Source organism: Sparus aurata, chromosome 14 (genome assembly GCF_900880675.1).
Source record: "Sparus aurata chromosome 14, fSpaAur1.1, whole genome shotgun sequence".
In the NCBI taxonomy this organism is placed as follows: domain Eukaryota; kingdom Metazoa; phylum Chordata; class Actinopteri; order Spariformes; family Sparidae; genus Sparus; species Sparus aurata.
Window position 1 is genome coordinate 6,674,266 of NC_044200.1, and position 25,031 is coordinate 6,699,296.

The 25,031-nt window shown below is 41.2% G+C and overlaps 1 protein-coding gene across 1 annotated transcript; it reads right to left on the reverse strand.

The window, feature by feature from the left end:
• Window positions 1-7,380: 7,380 nt before the first annotated feature.
• On the reverse strand, window positions 7,381-24,621 carry LOC115595597 (NXPE family member 3-like). The gene is made up of 6 exons (XM_030440260.1): window positions 24,571-24,621; window positions 20,210-20,653; window positions 16,247-16,542; window positions 10,153-10,223; window positions 8,779-8,982; window positions 7,381-8,697 (listed from the first exon to the last, which is right to left on the reverse strand). Exons 1-6 carry the CDS (start codon window positions 24,613-24,615, stop codon window positions 8,144-8,146), a joined length of 1,614 nt encoding a protein of 537 aa, XP_030296120.1. The 5' UTR covers window positions 24,616-24,621; the 3' UTR covers window positions 7,381-8,143.
• Between the last annotated feature and the right edge of the window lie 410 nt (window positions 24,622-25,031).

Below are 25,031 nucleotides of genomic sequence, written 5' to 3' on the forward strand. Positions count from 1 at the left end.
TTCCTGCATAAATGTTGAGTGAAAATGTTTTGGACTTTTCAGTCAGGACAATGAGGAAGTAGTTTTTATGATGAAAATGGGTAAAATACTATTTTAAAGTCATCGATGCTTCTGTCTTTGAATTTTCTTTGTTTGCAGTCTTTCACATAGCCAAGAATTCCCCCTCTCCTGTGATTAAGCAGTTGTCAGATGTTTCATGCCAGTACCAGACCAAATCCCCTCGGGCAAGGAAAAAGCTTCTCCCTAGTTGTAGTTCCGGCAAGTGCTGACTCGAGCAGGAACATTTTTTCGGGGACACCCACCGCACTCTGTCACGTGAACTCTCCTTTATTCTCTCTGGGAATTTGAGGCTGTACAAAAAAAAAAGCAGCGATGGGATGTGCAGCTTGGATTTACCCACGAACCTCCTCCACAGGATCTATCCTGCGCTGTGCGAGGAGAGTGCTTGGGAGGCTCAGAGACCACCGGCCTGATCTGCTATTGATCAGACTATGTTTGTTCGCTGCTGACGTACCACTGGAAACCGGGAGGGTTGAGATATAAGTAAGTTCTGTAGAACTCCCTGCCCCCGATGTGTTACGGAATGGTAGTGTGCAGGAAACCAGCAGGGGAAAGGAAAAATATACCCACAGGAAACTGTGCTGTGTGTGGATAACGATCATACAGAACACACAGGGATCGGTCTCGTTAACTAAGAATGTTCAAGTTGTTGTGCAGGCAACTATGAAAAGTGTTGGTATATGCAGGTATGATAATGTCACACAGTTTTAGCTGTGACACCTGCACCCCCAGCGTCTATATTTAGTGTTTCTGCTCACTTCCTGACGACCTGTTTTGCGACACTCATCTGTAATTTCAAAAATGAAAGGTTACTGTGCTTCAGCAACAGTCTGGGAGATATACTTTCACTCTCATGTCTGTGGACCAAAACAAATCTTAATAATCTGCTTGTATGATGGATTTCTTGTCATAACAGGGTCAATGCTGAAGTTTGTCACTAAGGGTGACATGGAGCCAGCGCCCAGTACATCACCAGGGCCATCAAGCACCATGTCATCTGTAAAAGGCTTGTTCCATTGTTGAAAGAGGCTGTTCTTCATTTCATTTGTTCTTACTAATAAAGGTTGTAAACCTAAATGGCATTTCGTGATGCGGAATTTGTTTTCCTTATTGTTTCAAATACACCACAATTTGACACCTTGAAGGTCCCATATTATACTGTTTTTCATCAATTTCACATAGCTGTCAGAGGTCCAACAACACTGTATTTGAAATGTATTGCCCCAAACCCATCCGTGGTCCTGAATTTCAGCTGTCTAAAAGTCACTCAAGTGAGCTGTACTGAGAGCAGGCTGTTTCTGTGCCTGCACCTTTAAATGCTAATGAGCTCCGTCTGTCAACGCCTGCCTTGTATGGGTATGGAAATTAATCATTTTAACGACACATCGTGATGCGGACATGGACGATTATGCACCGATGCAGTGACACACCATAATCCATTATAGCCTACTAACGTAACTTGTTGATTTTCGGCCACGCCAGTACAAGTCCTACTACGTTTCAACCCTCTCTCTGTTCTACTCTTTCCGCCAGTTCACAGTAACTGTGGTAAATGTGTCTCATCTGACTGACGTCACCACCTCATGGCTGAGGAAAAAGTCATAACAAGTTCACGTAGCATTTTAAAAGCGGTCGTCTGGACACATTTCAGATTTTATGAAGACACTGACAAGTGCAAACTGGGCAAGACACACACGGTGTGTAAAGTGTGTCACAGAGAAATCAAATACCTCGGGAATACCGCTAACTTGAGAAACTTTCTTAGAGCATGTGCGACCAGTGAAGATTCACACCCCTACTGCCTAGCCTGCTACATGCCCCTCTCAGGGAGCAGCATGGTAACATGCGCTAATGTTTAAGATGGATGTATCGCTATGGCTCGCCAAGAGGCTGTCTTTCAACCATACCAGTTTGATCCAGAATCAGACCCAGAAAGAGAGGCTCCTGAAGAAATACAGACTCTGCGGCTGCAGCAGGACGTTTCAGAATGGTTAGTGTCTAAATATGTTAGTTTGTTCGTATGTGTTGTTACAGTCACTACCATGTAGCTAATGCTAGCTCCTGCTAATGGTGAGGGTAACTTATAGTTCTTCGGCAACTGTAAATACTATCAAAACGTGGCAACACTTACCTGTGGCTCAGGTGCAGTTGCTGGGTTTGGGTGGGACTGATCCTTTTAGGAGGGTCAGTGTCGAGGCAAAGCCAGCTTTGTACTGACCCTCGTTACTGTAGCAGTCCAATGTGAAGTGGTTAGCACACACATACAAGCTAACAGGAAGGGTAGCGTAGACGTAACCACCGTCTCTTCTGTTGTTCTGTAGCAGGGGCAGAATATAGGCACCAGTGTTGGGAATAACGGCATTAGAATAAACGGCGTTACTAACGGCGTAACTTTTTTTCAGTAACGGGTAATCTAACTAATTACTATTTCCACCGTTACAATGCCGTTACCGTTACCGACTATTAAATGTGGCGCGTTACAAACTGAAGCTGATCATTGAAGCTGCTCCACCGGAGCTGGTTTTTTTTTCCTCCGGTGAGGGAGGAGGGAGGGGCAAGACAACCGCATAAGTGATGGTGATTGGTTCTCTAACGTTGAGTGAGAGTTCTTAAGCCAATCAGTGGCAATGTTCGGTTTACACACAAACCACACACGCACACAGCAGCCTCACACACACAAACAAGCAGAGGTGAACTGCAGAGATGTATGGAGGGAAAGTTAACGTTTTCAAAGTGGAAGTACAGACACTACTTTAATCTCTTTTGTCCACGTCCGTTGTAAGCAACTCTGATCTAATGAAGCATCTCTCAGTAACACTGACCAAAAACTCTGTTGCTGACGCTGTTGATGATGAGAGCAGGCCAGGTGTGGCTAACGTGAGCTCCGCTAACAGCTTCACAAAAACTTGTGACACAGACTGAACTGAATGCAATGATAGACAGGTATGTTGTTGAGAACTTGCTCGCGTTATCAACAGTTGACTCAGACTCCTTCAGAGCACTCACTGGTAAAATATCGGGGAGAGCAGGAGCCGGTCCGCCATGCAGAAAGACATTTTCTAGATGCTGAGTATGCTAAAATGACTGCCGAGCTCAAAAGGGGGAAGAAATAAAAGTAACGCAATAGTTACTTTTCCTGGTAACTTATTAGTTTTATAGTGGAGTAATTCAGTTACTAACTCAGTTACTTTTTGGGAGAAGTAACTAGTAACTATAACAAATTACTTTTTAAAAGTAACGTGCCCAACACTGATAGGCACTAATGTTGATTTATACAACAAACAACAGAGCAATTTGCGTGTCTAACTCTGAGCCACGACATTGCGAAACACTGCTATCTTACCGCTGGACACACCGAACTTCTCCTCGGGGATGGACACCCCCCTCTCGGATATCTCCTATCACCGCGCAGAGGAGGCTGGCCTATGAAAATCTCTCCTGTCGATACATGACAAAATGAGCTGATTCTGAACAGCCTGAAGGAGCCCTGTTTTACCAGTGGGTGGGCTGCAGAGACCATGCAGGAATCACTTGCTTTCCTCATACTGGGAGTTAGTAGGCTCAGGGAGGACCAGCATATATATGTAGACACCAGAGAAAATATGTTTTTCATAATATGGGACCTTTAAATTACATCCCAAAAAATTTTGGAAGATGAAACTCTATATCACATAATCGATATGTCAAAGAGTGAGGAGGGAAGTCAGTGAATGTGACGTAACGTAACATAAATGAAACTTTAATACATGACGTTGCTGTGAATGTTTCTGCCTGAGTCACGTCAGGTGGCCATTTAACAATGACAACAAAACTCCCATGATCCCACGCTGCTTCAAGTCTTTTATTGTTTTTGTTTTGACTGAGAAAACCCTGGTGGCAGAAACTGTATACTGTGTCTTTAGCAGAATCTTAAAAAGTAAAACCATTTTGACCCTCAATACAGAATCCCTCAAAGAAAACTGTCAAAAGTGAAACATTTAAAAGATGTGTCTTGGAGGTCTCGGAGGTCTCGGAGGCCTCGTGAAACTGAGAGAGAATCCTGCTGAGGACAAAATCGAAGGCCGGAGGCGAGCCGAGCTGGTTCTGCAGTCTGCGGGTCCTCGTGAAGCAGAAGCAGTGCCAGAGAGAGAAAGATGTTGTCTCTTCTTCTGTCAGGGGGTCACAACTGAGCAGCACCAAACCTCTGCAGGAATGCTGTTGATTATTGATGACATCATTTTGATATAAATCAAATAAAAATGACTACTTAAGTATCTTTACTTGTTTATATGCACGACTCTTTCACTCATCAGTGATACCAGATCTACTGTTGTTCTACTTTGACCTGTGGAAGTTACAGTCTGAAGCTCAATCATGACTTTACTTCATAACGCGCTCCCTCTGTCCGTCTGTAGATGTTGAATGAGAACATGATTATGAGTTGCTGTAACCTGAGTGACAGCTGCTGAGTTGTTGAGCGCCTCCTGCTGTCCTGAAACACCGCTGCATGCAGCTGTAAGGCTCAGGAGCATGCTGGGTAATACCTGATGACAGCTGGTTGGTTGTTTTAATGATGTTGACAGCTTCCACCACTAGAGGGCAACATTGCTGAGAAGATTGCTGTGATACGACTGACTGTCAAGCATCACAAAGAGCCAATTAAAAGGTCAGAGGTCACAGGGTACAGATAGTACATGAAACAAAATCTCCTAAGATGATGTATGACAGAGAAGAAGTCATCTCTCACTATGACATTTGAAAAATTTGTGTTTTTGTGTGGGAGTAAAAGTGTACAAAATAAAGGCAAAACAGAAATAACACAAATCAAGGTCAAATTCAAGATATATTTACATATAAATACGTTTTAAAGTCACAATTCACTGTGTTGTCTTCTTGTAATTGGACATTACCTATTATGATTTATCTTGTTTTATCTACTTTATGTTCTGTTCTATTTTTGTCCCACACAGCAGATCGAGGGGAATCCACTCTAACTTACAGTTCAGCTACAGAGGATAACTCAACAGACATTGCTGGTAAGTTAACTATATGTTTCCAGTGGTAAGTAAATTATGTCTTTGTTTATGACAAATTGAGCCTTATATATGGTTTTAGTTCATAATTATCAAGATAATGCATGGACTTAAAAATAGATCAAATGAATAATCACATCAAATTAGATAAAAAATAACACAAAATAACACTAAGCAGCATTCAGCCAAAAACAAGGAAGAAGTAACATGGCAAATGCAGTTAGACATCTTTAAGTTGAGTGTCTCAGTGAGTATGTTAAGTTAGCAATATGAAAAAAAAAAAACGCAGCCCATCATGTTGATAGAGGTATAAATTAAATGCATAAGGGTTATAATTACATACAGTATCTGGTTTACTTATCCTGATTTTGGCCCCCAGGTGTCCTGGTAATGATCCTCGGAGCAGTACAGACTCCAGGACTGGTCTGTGTAGCCAAACCCACTGAGGTGAGAGCCCGCCCTCTGACGGATCCCCCTCACAGCAACACCGACATCCACCCAGCGTCCTCGCCACTCCAACTCCCAATAGTGGCGTTGGGTGAGGCCCTGGTGACACAGCACCTGGGAAATGCAACATGTACGCACAATAAAACTTGAGGTAATAGAGGGTGCTATAGCGTTATTTTAACACAGGGCTCCTCTGTGAAACAAGGCATCAACAGGAAAACAGATCAGTGTAAATGTCCTTGTCTATGTTTTACCAAAGACACGACAACAGGCCAATTAAAAAATTGAGAAGGCTGAAAGATGCCATCATGCATATGACATTAACAATTACACGGAATCAAAACTAAATTATCTAACTGGAAATTTGAAATATAACATAGATAAATGATTTGTATTAATCAGAATTATTTATTTGACTCAAACAGGTTTTATTTATAAGGTGCTACAAATTAAGTTGAAAACAATCTAAAATGTACTAAAATTATCACCAAAACATGAAGAAAGAAATTTACACTTTTTGACATCTATGTAGTGTGTCGCTGAGATATCTACTGAAGTTAGACTTAGTTATCCAAGGCATTTTCAATGTCAGTCATTTGAAAACTAACACAGATTTGGGGAGCCATCTCGTGATGGGTGTACACAGCTGCCCCTCTTGGATGGTTAAATGTACAATGTCTAAAACATTTCTCAAAGGGAATGTACCTTTACAGGTAGCGGCGGTTGGTGGTACAGCAGCTGCGGCTCTGCCAGTCTAAATGGGGACTGGCATCCTGCTGGTGACCATGAGGTTTGCAATGATTTAGTTATTCTTCTAAAAAAAAGGGGGAGATCAAAGACACCAAAAGCATTCACAATAAGAATGCTGATCGTTTGATTTACTGGCATCACTGAAATTCGTGCATTCTTCAGATTCCTTGTTGAAGTTTGAACAAACATATACAGTAGATTGCATGGGAGGCAGTTAATGCTAATCACTTGTACTTTTACTGTTATTTCTGATGTAGTAACACACACACAGTTTGTAAAGGTTGACAATTCACAGAGTGCATTTCTTTTATTATTCAACACTTGGGTAGAAAATACGTATTAATTAAAAGGTTGTCAGAAACCTTGTTTGGTCTCATGTTTTCTTTATTTCTCTTGAAAAAATGTATTGTGTGATTCACATTGGCTTCTTTAAACTTATATTACAGAATAATATATGAAAATAACCTCCATTTGACAATTATTCCAATTTGCTGCAAAAATACAGAAAAGTAAAACAACTAAGAAAATACATTTCCTTACCTTCCATCAACACACTATCAAGCGTGACCCACATTTAACATTTCACATAATATTCATAATATTAATGTCAGCAACAATATCAGTAGTCTAAATAACATGACAACATTTAATGCAAATTAATACAAATCCTGTAACCTGATAGCCCGAATGCTCTTTTAAACAAGATAAGGGCACAGTGGATTGTGGGACACTGAGGGCTGCAAAGTATACATCAGGCACTTGGAAAACTGCAGGATCCAGCCCCAGATTGAAGGCACAGACTATTTTTCAAGTTTTGGGAGTTTGGTTACCCTCGCCTGCAACTAAAGTTTAGAAGAGGGACAGAAATTGATTTATTACTTATTTTTATCAACATTATACAATACTATAATCTGTTTTATTTGTTTTACCTTTGAAAAAAAAACATATATAAATACACATATAAACATATGTATCAATACATGTATATATACATATATACACATATGTATATATACATATGTATATATTTGTATTTATATACATGTATAAATACTCGGCTTTGTTTATATACACATATATACACACACATATGTATATATACATGGGTTAGGGTATGTGTGTGTGTGTGTGTGTGTGTGTGTGTGTGTACATACATACATCATACATACATACTCACCCCATTTAAAAATATGATGGATGAGGAATATAGGAAACACATCCCATTATACTGCCGTCCAGTAAAACACTACCACTTATTATGGCTTCAGAAATAAACATAAAGCTGAGTTTGCAACTCTCTGAAACAGAAACTGGCTATTTTAAGCTTCATAGTGGTAGAATATGTGGCAGAGCTGTTGTATTGGAAGCTTGGCATAGCATTAGGACAGAAAACAGCTACCCTGGCTCTGTACAAATGTAACAAAATTCACTACCATTCCTTCTGAAGCTACAAATACAATTTTTATGCCAAAATTAGCCTGTATATAATTTTTTTGTATATCAAATGTGCCAAAAAATTGGAGATTGACTCCTTTCCCATTGCCATGAGAGGAGTCTCCTTTCCTCTCATTTGGTGGTTTCAAGTTTCTTAACACAAACACACCAGAAGGACAGTAGAAATCAGACTCTCTCAACAATGCCCGTCTTAAAATAGATTTGATTGGTAAACATGACACTCAAGTAATTTGGTCCCAGTCTCAAGCATGTCCCAAGTCATTTTTTTTTGTCAAGTCAAGTTGCAATTCATCAATACAGTGACTTCAGTCGACTAAAGTCCAAGTCACAGTGACTCAAGTCCACATCTCTACTTGGCAGAAACACAGATCAAACTCTTATACTGTGTGTTATTGAATCCTCAGTCCTCTCCCACAAATCTAGCCGCCCTTTTGAGGGCACATGTAGGACATGATAACATTGATCATGTTCTTAATGATGGGGGGTTTTGGGTGGAGGTCGTGGGGCAGGTGGTGGGCCAGAGTCATCTCCCAGGCATTCACAAAATGAACATTCAGTCCGTTGAACATGGCTCTGAGCACCTTGTTCGTCTGGTATGAGTGCCAGTCGCTGTTGGTTAGCGCCACAGTAAGTGTGAGTTCTTTGGGATTCCCGGTCCGGATGATAACCAGCGTGTCTGGAGCCCTGTCCAGCATATGCACCACCGCCCTGCGGATGTTCTGCACCCGGCGGATGTAGATCTCCATGGGGAAATTGCTGAAATGAGCCCAGATGCCAAAAATGACAACAGTGTTGGAACCTCCAGTTATACCATCGAGTTCATTGGCCATGTAACGTAGCTCACTTATTGGGACAGGGGCAGTGCGGCTAGGAGGACCGTGGAAGCGGTACTTCACCAAGATGTTGTTTGTATAATCCAAGGATATGAAAGGTCCAGCTTTCCTATCATTGTGCAGGTCAAACTCCTTCAGATCTAAATATATTAGAGAGGGAACAGATTAGGCTTCAGTGTGAACACAATTAAACTAGCCAGAAATGATTGTGGATCACCTACTTGGTAGTTCTGTGTTGAGGTATTCAAAAAACTGCCTCACGGTGGAGTCTCCAAACATGTAGACGACCTTGCCTTTCAGACACTGAGTGATTGTGACAGTGTTGAACTGGTTAACTGTTGATCCACCCAGTGCATGCCATACACCCTCGTAATAATAGCCAGCAGGTCCAGACTTCACAATGCTGCTCTCCACATTTGGTTGACCTGACAATAAGTCAAAGAGTAACAGAGGGGTTATTTTACTTTATCATTATTGTTAACAAATACAATAAGAAGACCTGAACCAAGACCTCTCCTTGACTTGTCTCTGGCACACAGATAGGCTAGGGAACGTTAGGTAAGGTGATTACAATTGAAGATGGTATTTTGACTAATGTGTCACAAAAATATTTTTTTGGAAAGGCTGTAGTTTCTAACGTAACTCAAATGGAAGTACATTAGTTAGACTATTTTCAACAGCTGATTAATACACATTTGGTGTCATCAGGCCAGTGTATGTGGAACTGTATGTAAATAAACTCCAGTGCCAATGGTTATTGTAATTAAGAAACAAGTCACTTGGAGTAACAGGGGCGCCCACTGATTAGTTTTTTTTTTCAATGTTTTCAAGCAACAGTGTAGCTCCATGGCAGAGGAATACATATTTCAGGCTTTGGCCTCATAGGCGATGATTGTTAGTAGAACCAATTTTCATGGGACTTGACAATATGGAAAATATAGAATATTATCAGCCCAGTCCTTTAAAGCAATGTTCTTTCCACAGTGTTTGAGGATCAAAATTAATAGTTATAAACCTTAATAGTGTAAATTTTTTGTATTGTCTCTTGTGTAATATTTGACTTTGGCTGATGATGATGTGAATGTTTATGTAACGCTGAACTTTTTAATTCCAAGACACTGACCATATTACTGTCACCATCTTGTTGCTGCTGTTAACATTTGCCCGGATGAAAATATAAGAAATGTACGACGGAATTATTTCCAATTATTTTTATGTGTTTATGTATCTAAATAACTGTACAATGTTGGTCAGTGTTGTACAATGTTGTACAATGGTCAATGTTTGTGTAGCATGAGAGAATGACAAGCTTTCATTTCATTATACAACCCTGTGCTGTATAATGCATCCTTAGAAACTAGATGCTCTGGGAACAGCTGGTGTCATGTTCATGAACTTTGACCCTCACACTCCATGCTCAAGTACTCTTCTCAAAGTGACCTGAATACATCTCTCAACAGGACAGTGCTATCCAGAAGAAAGTGATGAGGTGTTTACAAATGATTTTTCCTTTTTTCACTTTCACAGACTGTCACATATTCAGTTTGAACTATTATTATGGACGGCGGTGGCAGTAGTAAAAAATGATGCTTTACCTTCCTTTTTTGGCAACACAGTGATGTTGGCAGGTCCTGAGGCCCGAATGGAGATTTTCATATTGACACGACTGAAGGAAAGTATAGATAATACAACATTTGTTACACACACCACAGCATAAACAACATCAATACAAGGAAGGAAGACAAAATATTTGAGACAATTTAAAAAAAGTTAAAGATTAAACTGCTTGAAAGTTCTTTCAAATCACACAAAACATTTTCATATAAACAATGGTTCCAATGGCTATGTAATACCAATGTGTGGCTTGCAGTGATGAACCCACGGATGATTTTCACCTGACTTTACAGTTGCTCTCAGCTCTACTGAGTCTCATCACTGTCATCTAGGTTTTATTACACAGCAGGCAGCTGTGACCTATCACACAAAGACGCACTGCTAGAAATGCGTCACCAGTAAAGCCATTATTTTTCCAATATTTTTTTAAAATTTTTTCAGTGTGCTTGGCATGTGCTCCTCTCTTGTGACACGCTTTGACATTTTTCAGTGTCTTTCTTAACAAATGCTCAGAGTAATTTACTCCATACACTAAATGATGTAGGTTATCAGTCATCCAGGTCATGATAAATATAAGTGCTGTATCGCAGGTAACTGGACTTTAATGAACGTTTCACCTCTCATTCAAGAGGCTTCTTCAGTTCTAAGTAACTGGAAGGGAGGTGCACGCTTTTAAACTCTGTGTTCTTACAAAGTCGTTAAGGACTTTAAGTTAAGTTAACCCTAATCATTAAGTCATTAGGCTTTACCTAGCCTTAGACACCCACATGAAGGCCGGTTTGACCAACGACCCACAAGTGACCCTACGACTCTGAAAACTCAGTGCGCACAAGACAAGAGTTTAAAAGCCTGCAACTCCCCTCCAGTTAGTTAGAACTGAAGAAGCCTCTTGGATGAGAGGTCAAACGTCCTCAAGAAACTGAAACAAGTCCAGTTGCCTACGATACAGCACCAAGATTCACTTACTTCCTCTGGAAAAGTGCAGACCAAACTAGACTTAAAAAGGGGATTAAATATCAGACTTTTGCCATCAACTCAACTTCAAGTGAATGCTCATGTTGTTTCATGTCCCTTTAAAGGTCCCATGTTATACTGTTTTTCATCAATTTCACACAGCTGTCAGAGGTCCAACAACTCTGTATTCGATACGTGTTACATGCTCCCTGTCTGCTGGCCAGGATGTGTCACCATGGCTGGTGACTGGCTTACCTGCCAGGTGATAGCAGTCTGGCTGATTGGGAAGATTCAATAAGAGGGGGTAGGGCACTAGGCTCTGGTCTCTCTCTCTCACCTTGCTCACTGCATGCCACCGGACCAGCAGTGCTGTCAGTCAGCCGGGAGGCTGGCTGAGGTATTATGCCTTTGATTTATGTTATTCTGATGGGTGCGGTAGTTCAGTTTTCGTGGCTTTATTTCAATTAGGATTAGTTGCTTTGTTGGTTTAGGGTAGAGGGTTAATCCCAGTTCCGACGGCCCTGGTGGGTTGGTCTAGGAGTCTGCTCTTCTTTTGTTTATTTTGGCCGGCCCATCAGTTAGTTTGCTTTGTTTGATGATTGAGTTAATAAAATTCACCTTCCTTTGAATCATAACTTGTTGTTCTGTCTTATGTTAGACCTCACTTAAAGGGGGTCGTAACAATATGCATAACCCCAAACCCATCCGTGGTCCTGAATTTCAGCTGTCTCAAAGTCGCCCTACTGAGCTCTAATGAGAGAACTGTTTCTGTGCCTGCACCTTTAAATTGCTAATGAGCTCCGTCTGTCAACGCCTACTTGGAAAGCCTTGCCTGCTACATCACTCTCAGGGAGAGGATGCCTCTTGCACACGCGCTAGCATGCGCTAACGTTTACGGTTGATGTAACGCTATGGCTCGCAGAGAATTTTTCGTTCAACCATACCAGTTTGACCCAGAATCGGACCCAGAAGGAGAGGCTCCTGAAGAAGTACCGACTCTGCGGCTGCAGCAGGACGTTTCAGAATGGTTAGTGTCTGAATATGTTAGTTTGTTCTGTGTTATAGTTACTACCATGTAGCTAATGGCTAACAACTGGTGAAAGCTGTGTTTGTCTCCAACACAGTCTCCAAACTTTTGGACACTGTTCGCATCGTCTCTGTCTCCAGTCTGCAATTGTTTCCAGACTTTTTACTGTGACAACCAAGCTCCCTTGTAAAATTATTAACATCAAACTGGCTTCAAACGCCATTGCATAGTGGACCGAAGCAGAGCTAACTAGTTAGCCAATTTCCAGCTGACTTCACCATACTCGTCGGCAACTGTAAATACTATCAAACACACTTATCGGTGGCTCGGGTGCAGTTGCTGGGTCCGGTATGGTTGGGACTGATCCTTTTACGAGGGTCAGTGTCGAGGCAAAGCCAGCTTTGTACTGACCTCATTACTGAAGCAGTCTGATGTGAAGTGGTTAGCACACACATAAAAGCTAACAGGAACTGCAGTTGGCACGTTGTCGTTAAAAAATGAAACGCAGCCCCACTGTCACTTTTGTTGTGCTGTAGCTGGGACAGAATATAGGCACTTGTTTTGATTTATACAACCAACAACAGAGCAGTTTGCGCGCCTATGATAATGACTCCTTTCGTTACGTAACGACAGGAGCAGAATCTGAACTGCCTGTAGGAGCACCGTTTTACGGGTGGGTTGGCTGCAGAGACCATGCAGTAATCGCTTGCTTTCCTTTTTCTGGGAGTTGGCAGGCTCAGGGAGGACCAGTTTATAAATATGCAGAGACCGGGGAAAACGTGTTTTTCATAATGAGACCTTTAACATGAAGAAATGTAATGATTTGTTAATGAAAATTAACAACAAAAGTAGGCCACTGTCGGTTAACACTTCAGCATTTCAACTTTTTAAGAGACAACATATAAAATAAAAATGCATGAAATGACAAAGTGTATCTATTCACAGCAAATACTTTCCAGTGTTCTTAAAGCCCCTGTACGGAGTTTTTAACTGGATATGCAAAAGTCTCTGGTTTCTGCTGATGTGTCTGTTACCTACAACAGCAAATGAGCCCATCAGTGTGAAGATACGCTATTTCTAAGTAGTCTAATTCTATACCTCTGAAAGGCCTTGGTTGGGTCGGACCACTGACGAAACGATTTACGGCAGTCAGACCGGAACTGACGACACTCAGCATATCTGTTTAGTTGCTACGCTAGCCAGTGCTAACCGAGCTAAAACTTTTGTCATGGCTGATAATGAGACAAAGAAAAGAAAAAGAATTTGAGACCAACGAAAGGCCAAGAGGGAATCCGATCGAGCTAGGGCTAAAACACGGATAAACATTGGCGATTCCTTTGAGAGATGGAGAGAGTTGCGGGGTTTGAAGGGATTCAAGTCGGATCCAGAATTTGCCTGATTCCTCCTAGACAGGTATGTCAATTTTATTTCATTTACGAAATGTATTGCGGGACGTAGTTTACAGCAATACATGAATTTATGTTGTTACAACAAAGCTGGCTAACGTTACCACTAGATTAGCTCTAAATACTACACTCGTAAAAACAACAACAAACGTCTTAGATCATGCATCCATTTCAGCTGTGTGTATGCCTCAGCCCAGCCGACCTGCAACGATGCATCAGTAATATCATCTGTCATTATAAATGATTCAGTTTCTTACTTAGAACAAAACATCCATCACAATCACTGTGACTTTGCTGTAACGCTAGCTCTGTAGCACCGTGGGTAATATATATAGCTGGGAAATTGCAGTGCAACAGCAGCATTACACACAGTGACAATAGTGCAGTCTTTGCATGTTTAGCCTATGTCACAGACATCACGGTAATACAGTTGGCTTACAACATAACGTATTATGTTGGCAATGCTACTGCAGTTTTTTCCAATGCTGGGTTATTGCATTGACAATAAAGTATTACTAAGGTAAGTTGACAACTAAACTAAACAGTTCTACTACCGAGTTATCTAAACTGTTGGTTGTAGGCTTACTGTTAAGAACTTAGATGTATGTCTGTGTAAATTCTCATTTGTCCAGGTCAAAGGCATGATTCAATTACTTCGAGAGAACTTAGATACAAGTTTTAACATTACTTTGTTTCACCGGTGGCATATTATATTACATAGAAATACAAATACACTACTCACAATAAGTTAGGGATATTGTTATTTACATGAGTGCTTTTCCTATTTGGTCTGAATTTTAATGAAATAAGTAAAAGTTCCCTTTGATATTACTAATAATGAATGAGAAGAAACACCATTTTCATTAGTTTAATATTTATTACCCCAAAAATTTGGGGTAATAAATAACAAGGGATAGCCCCAAATAACAAAAATTGACAATGTCAGTAGCGGGTGTTTCCACCATTTGCCGCAATGACAGCTTGACAGCGACGTCTCATGCTCCTCACTAGCCTCATGATGTTGTTCTGAGGCAATGCGTTCTACTCCTCCACAAGTGCTACACGCAGTTCTGCCAGGTCACGTGGGGGTGGGGTACGATCATCCAGTCTCTGCTTCAGCTGGTCCCAGACGTGCTCTATGGGGTTCAGGACATTGCTGGCCATACCATATCAGGTACTCCGACTTCCTGAAGTCGAGCTGTGACAATTCTGGCACGATGTGGTGGAGCATTATCATCCATGAACAGAAAGTTGGGGGTGTGCTGGTGGAATTGGGGGATGATGATGGGTTCTATGATGTCTCTGAGGTAAGAACGTGCAGCGACTGAGCCATCTACAATAACCAAATCTGTTTTGTGCTGACTGGTGATGCCTGCCCAGACTGTTGCAACTCCTCCACCAAAGGGAACCCTGGGGACCATGTTGACCTCGGCGTATCGCTCACCTCGCCTTCTCCAGCAACGCTGACGACCATCATTTCTGTGCAAGGTGACCCGACACTCATCAGTGAACAGGACGGTAGACCACTGCTGCATTGTCTAGGTCACATGGTCTTGTGCCCACTGCAAGCGTTCACGGCGGTGTCTTGGTGTAAGTGGAGTCACCTGCAACGGTCGTCTAGCATTCAAGCCAAAGCGGTGGAGTCGGTTTCGAATGGTTTGTCTGGAAACCCTAGTACCCCTCACATCTCGTAACTGGGCTTGCTGCTGTGTGGCAGTTGCATAATGATGTCTGAGTGCATAGGTCCTTAGGTACTGGTCATTTTTGCGGTCTGTCACTCGTGGGGCTCCACTCCTGGGTCTGTCACGAACTCTGCCAGTAGTTCTGTGTCTTGATGCAAGTCTGCTGATGACACTTTGAGACACACCAAGTTCACGAGCAACATCTGACTGCCTGCCACCGACCCGAAGGCGCGCTATGGCCAGGTGGCGCTGCTCGTCCGTTAAGTGACGTCGTGTGTTCATGGTTGTTTGAATGATGAACTTGGAATGACTTACTGACAATACCCACAGAATGTTGAAATTGATGCCACATTGAAAAGGGTTGTCTTTTAGTTTTTTGGTATTGGCCCCAATATGTAAGGCACACTGTACACATTGAGACCATTACGTGGAAAACACAAAATGAGGTGTGTCTATCACCCCAATACAATTGCCTCCCTATCCCAAAACTCTCTGAAGTGAAACAAACACCGTATGTATGAAATCCACTGAGTCTCTCACAATATCCCTAACTTATTGTGAGTAGTGTAGATACATTACCTCATCCATATGCACGCTGTAGATAGCTGCTAAAAAAAAAAAAAGTTTTCAAAGCAAGTCCCGTCTTCTTTCCAACGTTTCCAAAACAAATCTACACGCGCTGGCCAGACAAACGTCTTCACGACTGTGGGCGCTAGGGCTCATGGGAAATGCAGTCTTCATTCCGGGAAACATCACCACTTTCGTCCACCGGGGCCGCCAAAATCAACACTAAATGAAAAGTCTGTACAGGGGCTTTAATAAAAGTCAACCAGTGTGAATTACACTGACTACTTTGATCTGTATTATCTTTAAAACTTTCAACATCTTCAGATTCAATCTTTACTGCCTATAGTCAAGAACTACTAAAGTTTCTCACCAAGGAGATACATTACATTGAAAAACTTGAGGTTACACAAGATTCCAGTCGTATCTTTTCACGCCTTACCTTTGAAACAGCTTCTCCTCCTTGGCCTTGAGGTTTCGCCTGATTCCTCCCATGCTGTGGTTGATCCGAGCCTTACAGCTCAGATTTTGTGGCTTGTAGCAGAACCAGGGCTCTCCTGTACGGACGTCCGTGTAGTTGCACTGTGGCTGCTGGGTTGGACGCAAACAGACGTTGCAGGCAGTCGTTTGGGAGAGGTTGCCTGAGCGAAAGATGCTTTTGAAGTAAACCCTGTCTGGCTCTTCAACGTTCAACCTTTGCAGCACAGTGACAGCCTCACTTGGATGAGCCAGTGTCACCTGAAAAAAATGTCAAAGCCCGGTCGTGTTCAGTCTTATCAGTAAAGTAAAGTGAGTACTACTGAATACTTAAGCTGCACACTTTATGTCAGGTCTAAAGCGAACTGAACTTCAGTACTACAAATACTGTATAGTATATCCCCAATGCACAGGAGCCTCATGGATAATACTTTTCTGGTGTGTTCCCACTAAAAGCCAAATGCATTTTTTCGATGGTGTAGATTTCATACAAAGTCGATACAATTTGTGTCAATTTGTGAAAAGTGATGTGAACGATGTGGCGCATCACTTATACTTGTATACTTGTATTCTCAGCAGTTAAAATGTTCTGCCTCTTCCTGCACTGTATATTATTTATATCATGGTTATTTCTGTAAATCCTTTTAAATAAATAAATCTAAACCTACTCAGTGATGGACAGCTCTGGAGGAGAGAGGTAGAGTCAGACCTTATGGAGGAATAAACACCTAAAGTCACATCTGATTCTGCTCTAATCCAGAGATGTTTACCAGTTCAAAGATAGTTTTTTAACTTTTGGGAAGAAAAAGTGGATTTATCACTTGAGCTTATCAACCTGATTTTACTGTGATGACACCCGAATAAACACACAGAGGACAGGGGGAAAAGGAAAATAAACAACTCTCTGTCTCCGGTGAGTGCTGTGTTTATTGAGAGGCTCAACTGAATTCAAACACAGACAAAAGAACACACACCCCTGGCGTGTACCATTGCTCTCTAGCTTATGGCTGATGTACATTGCACAGCTTTTGCACAACTTAAAGTGAAACTCTTGCCAAAAAGCAACCAAGGCTTTATTTGTGATTGAATATGAGTCAAACCTTTGTGTAAACGCATAATTACAACGAAAGAGGCACTTTTAAGATTTACTGTAGTTTCGTTTTTGGACAAGCTAATTTTCAATGGAGTGCAGGGGCACTCGGCATCAAAATTGCTATTTTTAAAACACTAAGAAGGCTTGACACAACATGAAACTTTGCTTGTAGTATCACCGGGGCCCCTACACATGAATCTATATCAGGTCAAGTGTACGTTGTATAGGTAAAATTCACACCGCTTTACATCGCCGTCAGACCGCGCTTTCTTTTGGCACTACATTTTCTCAACCGCAGAACCTCCATATCCCTACGCATGAGCGCTAATGCGGAAGGATATGGAGAGTCAAGTTTCGTTTTTATCAAAAGTAAACCTCTCGTCCAGCCGCCGCTCGCAGATCAGCTGTTGCCCAGTTACGCTAATGCGTAGGGATACGGAGGTTCTGCGGTTGAGAAAATGTAGTGCCAAAAGAATGCGCGGTCTGACAGTGATGTAAAGCTTTGTGAATTTTACCTATACAACGTACACTTGAACTGGTGTAAACATTTTTACGTGAGCCTTGTTTTAGGTGGTTAATTTCGCTTTTTTGCTGGACCCCGTTCACTGCAGTACAAAGCTGAGTGTCTGGGCTGGAGGGGCTCTCTACTTCTCCAAACTGAGGCTGCGCTGATCAGTGATTACGGTAGGAAACAGATCGACTATAGATATGTACTTTATATGACCCCACTTCAAAAAACACGAACTATCCCTTTAACTACTCTACTACTTAAGACAGCCTCTCACATTGTCTTGTAAAATAACCTGATGAAGGGCTAAGTATCGAAATGTTATTGGCGTTACACTCAGTTACAAGTGAAGTGGACAGTGTGGAGGAGCATTTTGTACAGTAAAATATCCTGACTGTTTGGAGTGAGTAAAAACTAGGGCTGTCAAAGTTAACGCGTTAATAACGCGTTAATAACGCGTTAACGCAACGTCCTCTTAACGCCGTTAATTTTTTTAACGCGCGATTAACGCTCGGTATAAAGAAAAAAAATTTGAATGATTTACGGCCGTCGGTGGCACCTGTAGTCTTGATACAGAGGGTGGCAGAAGAATAAGAAAGGGAATCAGAAGAAGAAGAAGCAGGGTTGGCAGTTCGGGAAAAACACGGCGGACTGAAAAGTAAGGAAATGGAGAAAGGACTTACCTTAAAATACCAAATAATAGCCGGGCGTTTAGTTGTTTCAATCACTTAACAGACCAGACGGCAATTTGGGACAGGCGTTTAATTCCTTCCTCACAATAATCCGGGATGAAAATGTCACAAACTTCTCCAGCTTTTCTGTGAATTCTCCAGCATCCTTCTGCAAGTGAAGTTGTTGCGGCAGAGGAAACGATTCAGCCGACCATCACTCGCTGCAAACTCCTCATCTCTGCTGTCACTCACGGTGGTGGACATTTGTTTCTCCATCGCCCTGATCATTTTGCGGGACACTCTCACGTGGCGTGCCCGTTTGCTGATAACTCATCCCTGCATGTTTATCTCAGGCTCCTCGCTAGACTTCTTCCTCCCTCCACCAGGCAGCCTGGCCCTGTTGCTGTCCTCCTCGGACAGACGCTGAAGCTCAGTTTGATTTATTTACCAATCTCTCACTCTCTTGGGGTCGACTGAGAAACGTCTAGCGGCTGCTTCTCCCGAGTTTTCCTCTGAATATATCACGACAAAAAGTTTGAATTTCAAGTCATACTTTTTATTATTTTGCTGCACTGGAGCCATGGCGATCATCAGTGTGATATTGAATGACAGAAAGCAGCACACTGCGTGAAAAAGGCGAAGAAGAAAAACATGCAGTTTCAGTGGACACCTCTTCTTCCTTAATTAAAAATTTTTTTTAAATTTGACCCGACATTTATTTGGAACCGGAGGTTATTTACCATAATATACATCTGCACCGGCGTTTAAAGGGACCATGCGGTTAATTGAAACCTGGCAATTATTTAGTAATTTACGGTATGAACGGCAAACTACTTTAGAAACACTGCCAGATGGTTCGGTTGACAGGACAAAAGTTATCTGCACGTACTGTCGACATGAAATTAGTTACCATCGAAGTACATTGAGTCTCAAATATCACTCCAAGCCAAACACATGGCAGATGCAGAGAGCCCCCGATTAATCGCGAGTTAACTATGGACAAAATGGTATTAATCGCGATTAAAAAAATGTATTGTTTGACAGCCCTAATAAAAACACATGGCAAAAATGATCTTTGCATGATCACACCATTAGAGAGAACCCCGTTGAACCCCGTCCAAGATGTCATGTGCACCAGACACATTGGCCAAAAAGGATTATGAGAGGATACAATAACAGCCCGATATTACCTTTTTCTTTCATACTTACGTGTTATGTTTTCAACATGGGTCATCACTTGGTAAAAATGCTGATTATTTGCCTTGGACATGTTTGCATTTGCCTCAGTATTTCAGCACAGCATGAAGCAATGACGTGCATATTAAAGAGACATTTTTTGGTGGGGGATTTCTTGTTCTAAACAAGCAACGGTCAGCAACAAAAGAAGTAATTCAGGCAGCACTGACACCCAACTCACAGACTTAACATTAGCTTAATTAGCTATCTAGCTTGAAAAAAAATGCGCTAGTACTTTGAAATGAGCTAATGTTAAAGTTTTCTTTTGAGTACAGTTATCATTACAAACTCCACATGTGCTCTGTGAGAAGTCAAAGTTAACAGGAGTAACAAAAGTAATTCAGGTGGGGCTTAGCAAAAGGTCAATTAGAAGATAGATTAAAGTACAATCACATGTAACATAACAGTGTTAAGAATCACCTGGACCTGTGCGCTTCCTTCCCATAGTAAAGAGAAAACAGCAGTGTATGTGCCATTCAGATGATCCACCACTTTCCCAGCAACACCTGCTACCAGGCTCAGGTTGTGCAGCCGAGCGAGTAAGACATCTCCCCCAGTCTTCTTTGGACGTCCTTTAAAATCACACATATTTATCGTGACCTCCAGCTGGTCCCCTATCTGCCATTGTCGTCCTTCCTTTCCTGGAAGAATGGTGAAGGTGCTGTGGGCAGGATCACTGGTCTCCTCCAGGGAAAGAGGAGATGGCAAAAGTGGAGTTTCAGGCCAAGCAGTGGATTCTAGTAGAAGGCGTTCCTCCTCAGCATCCTCAGGGGATAATGGCTCGAGGGTGCAGAAGCCATGGCGCCTGTGATGGTCTGTGGCAGGTTTCAGGAGGCTAGTGGTGGAGTTCAGTTTAAACCAAACCTGGCAAGAGTCAGGAGAGATGGCAAATATTGAATAAAACAAAATGACAAGAAGGAAGATTCTTAGTGCTGCAAAGCATAAAATGACTACTTTTGGTTTTTGATGAATCCGTTTTTGCTGCAAGCAACAAGATTTTTTGCCTTTGCCTTCTTTTCCTCAGACACTCATTCTGACCAATAGAAGAATGCAGGAGTTGGCAAGTCGAGTTTTTCTTTTGCATGTTCTTCAAAGTCTTTGGGATACTGATATGATGACAATGACATGCCATTTTCATGGTTGAAAGATGCATTGAATTTTGCTACAGATACACATTTGATCGAACCACACCGAATGTGCAAATCATCAGGGATTACTTTCACAAACTCCACAATGAAATAACGGTAAAAGCCATTATACTACAGCTTATAACTGAATAAAGTATTTAATTATTACTGTAACACGCAGCAACATTTGTTTAGATACAGTATCTGCCAATATTCTAGCTCAATTTGTATGGAGGACCAAACCTGACATAAGTATAAATAAATAAATAAATAAATTAATTAATAAATGCATAAATAAATAAATACATACATAGATAAATGCTGAAATAAATAAATAAATGTATAAATAAATAAATGCAAAAAATAAATAAATGCATAAATAAATGAATGCTGAATAAATGTATAAATAAATAAATAAATAAATAAAAGTATAAATAAAAGAATAAATGCTTTTTATTTATTTCTACATTTCTGTTGACCTACATTTATTTATTTCTGTATTTCTGTTCACCTACATTTATTTATTTCTGTATTTCTGTTCACCTACATTTATTTATTTCACCTACATTTATTATTTATTTCTGTATTTCGGAGAGTCCAACTCACACACTCACAGCACGTCGTCCGACAACAGTTCACAGTCTGTTAGTGATAAAACACGACACTGACAACACACACAGTCCACTGTCAGCTGCTCGACGCCATTAACTCTCCGCTCCTTCTTCCTCGTCACTCACGCTCCGGTCAACCCGGAAGTGTAAAAACTCTTAAAGGTCATGAACTCTCACACGCAATAAGAATTACTTTTCAACTGCTTTTAAAACATTCAGAACCCATGAAATTATAGAAATTCTTTGTTTTTGCATTTTAATATCTTGGTTATCTCAAAATATTTCATGCAAATTTTAACTTCTTAACAACTGGCGTTTTATCTTTAACTTGTTCCCAGGAGAGAGAGAGAGAGAGAGAAAAGAAGAAGAAGGCCCACGTCAATTTCCGACAATTTACGTCAGTTTTCAGTGTTGCCTGCAAATTGCCGCGTGCAGCTGCAAACCTGAAATTCCACGTCAATCTACAGTGCCGCATACTGACGAAAATCCCACTTTTCATGCAGTGTGTATTCTAGACGAGCGCTACAGAGCACAAATCATCCAAAAGTGCATGTTGTCGGTCTCATATCTTTGTCGTGAACTTCTGTACTCTCAAATAACTCATGGGTGGAACAGGCTGAGGCATTTGTTCACGCCGAGCAGCTCGAGAGCGGACTGGAGACCCCTTTTAGCTCTTATGTTAGCTGTTAGCTGCTCGCTGTAGCGCAGCGTCCAGGTTACCTTGTGACACCGGTTACCATCGGGTATTTTTCAATCCGCACTGTTCAAATGGTCACTTAAAGCCATCGTTCCGAGCCGCATACATCGTTATTAAGCTGAAGCTAAGTCAGTGTGAAAACTGTACACTGTCATACAGCCTGCTGGTCAGACAGTCTGCAGAGTACGTTGACATCCAGCCCGAGCTCAGCGTGAGGTCAATCAGCTGTGGCAAATCGTGAGACGTCCAGATCAACCTGTGATACAAACACCAGTAGCGACAATGGTTCATAGGAAAGCCCAGACATGTATCTCACTCTCGGTGGTAACATGTGTCAACAGTTAACCTGGACGCTACGCTCTTAGCCCTACAGCGAGCAGCTAAAAGCTAACAGCTAACTGCTAACAGCAGTGTCCACGCCGCTCTCGAGCCGCTTGGCGTGAACAAATGCTTAATACTGTTCCACACATGAGTTTTTTGAGAGTACAGAGATTCACGACAAAGATATGAGACCGACAACATGCACTTTTGGACGATTTGTGCTCTGTAGCGCTCGTCTAGCAGTGGTTTGCAAGTTGCAGCCCCGGCTTCTCTGTGTGGATAGAAGTGTTCAAGCCACGTCAAAATGAACACACATATACATGACTTGAAGCGATGAGCAGAATGTTTTTCCTGGTTAGCGGACATGGCTCTCCAGACAGGATTCTCAAACCACACCACCAGCACATCTGGGACCCTCGCAAGTTAAAATGAACGCCAGTTAACCTGTCACACTGGTCGAGGCTATTAAGCTAACTGGAGCTGTTTTACAACGTTACAGAGAGCGAGGCTTGAGATCAGGAATCGTTTGCTTTTGTCTGGCTCTCCGATTTGACCAATCATGCTCTTGACTGAGGTTAGGACCTCCTACCTCCTCATTTACATATGGACACAGAAATACAGAAATAAATAAATGTAGGTGAACAGAAATACAGAAATAAATAAATGTAGGTGAACAGACATACATAAATAAATAAATGTAGGTCAACAGAAATGTAGAAATAAATAAAAAGCATTTATTCTTTTATTTATACTTTTATTTATTTATTTATTTATTTATGCATTTATTTATGCATTTATTTATTCATTTATTTATGCATTTATCTATTTATGCATTTATTTATTTATACATTTATCTATTTATTTCAGCATTTATTTATGTATTTATTTATTTATTTATTTATTTATGTATTTATTTATTTATTTATTTATACTTATGTCAGGTTTGGTCCTCCATAAGTTTGTACCAGCAGCTGCGAGTCAAAGCTTGACAGCTAACTCCACAGTCCGAGGAACAAGAGGCAAGTAAGCACCGAGCTGCTACCCTTGCAAAGGAAAGGAGCAACCAATTTCCTCCATCCACCGTCTTTCATCGGACATTGAACATCAGGGACAGCACATTGGGATTACAACTTTCTCCTGCTTGGCTCATCGGCTAAGGAACCGCCAGCACATTTTCTTCAAAGACTGGCTATGTTGAACTGGGCCTAAATAGCACACAGCATAACACAGCACAGCTAAGCACAAGACTGTTCAACTCTGGTTGATGCAATGCACATGTGTTGAATCTATGTGTTTGTTCACTGTTCAGGTCTTATTATAATCCCTGTGTAGTCTGGTTATTGGTAGTTTGCTTTGCTACACCGCTAATTTGACGTAAATTGAAAGGGGCTTCACACAGACTCACGGTCTTTGCATGGAAATAAGAGCCTTCTCTAACCTGGCATCATGTCACACACACACACACACACACACACACACACACACACACACACACACACAGTACATGTTAGTATGTTTTCATTGTTTGTGTCAAATAAAAGACATTTAAACCTAATGGACCTAAGGCTATTAAATGCTGCACAAGAGTGAATGTTGCCAACCTCTACTCTTACTCTAGAGTCATTTGACCATTACTACCTTTTATGGAAATTTTGGTTGTAGTTATTCAGTTAAATGTTATTCAGAGCTACATACTGACAGTTTATAACCTTTTTATGAGACTGAATTATTGAATTGGCTATCTCTTACCTTCTTCAAGGGTGCCCCAAGGTAATCCTATGTAAATTGGATCAAATTAAAATGTAATAAAAAAGTTATCCCTTATAATCATTAATTTTTCTTGATAGCCATATATAACCCAAATTCCCTATACATTTTGCCTAAAAGCACGACAAACCTTATATATTTGACTTAACCTCAAATTATCTGCAAATATCTGGAAACAGTATTCTGAATTCTGACTGATAAATACATTTCAAACAGGATTTAACTCTTTAAGTGGTCCCACTAAAACCAAACTCTCACCTCTAGGGTCTTGATGTTATGCAGCACAAAGATAAAGACAGCCATAGTCAGAAAGAGGAAGATGGTGGAGTAGTTGACTCCTGCTCTTAGACAAGCTTTGACCTTCATGATCAGTTATCACTCTTCGTCAGTTCCTCTGGTGCTGGATTGGAAAATAGAAACGAGGTGAATCCCTTGTTATGCTCAGATCAAGAATTTTATTTGCAACATAATGTCAATATTTGAATAGATTTGGATACTGCAGTCTTTTACAATCTGATACCACACACTGTAAACTTACAGTTGAAGCAAGTGCACTGATATCTGTTTTAACTCTCACTCCACAGATCAGAAATACTTGCTGAATTCCCCTAATATATACACTGCCCAGTGGTACAACCACCAGCGTTGACACTGACAGCAGCTTGAAAAGGGATTAACAGGTGCAATGAATACCCTCGATAATATTTTTATAATGCAAT

Excerpts from the sequence above, each read along its gene's own strand:
- LOC115595597 (XM_030440260.1), bottom strand. The coding sequence starts at position 24,615 with ATGGCTGTCTTTATCTTTGTGCTGCATAACATCAAGACCCTAGAG. Across the intron at positions 20,654-24,570 it reads ATAACATCAAGACCCTAGAG|GTTTGGTTTAAACTGAACTC; the intron begins GTGAGAGTTTGG and ends GACTCTTGCCAG. Across the intron at positions 8,698-8,778 it reads CCTCAACACAGAACTACCAA|ATCTGAAGGAGTTTGACCTG; the intron begins GTAGGTGATCCA and ends TAATATATTTAG.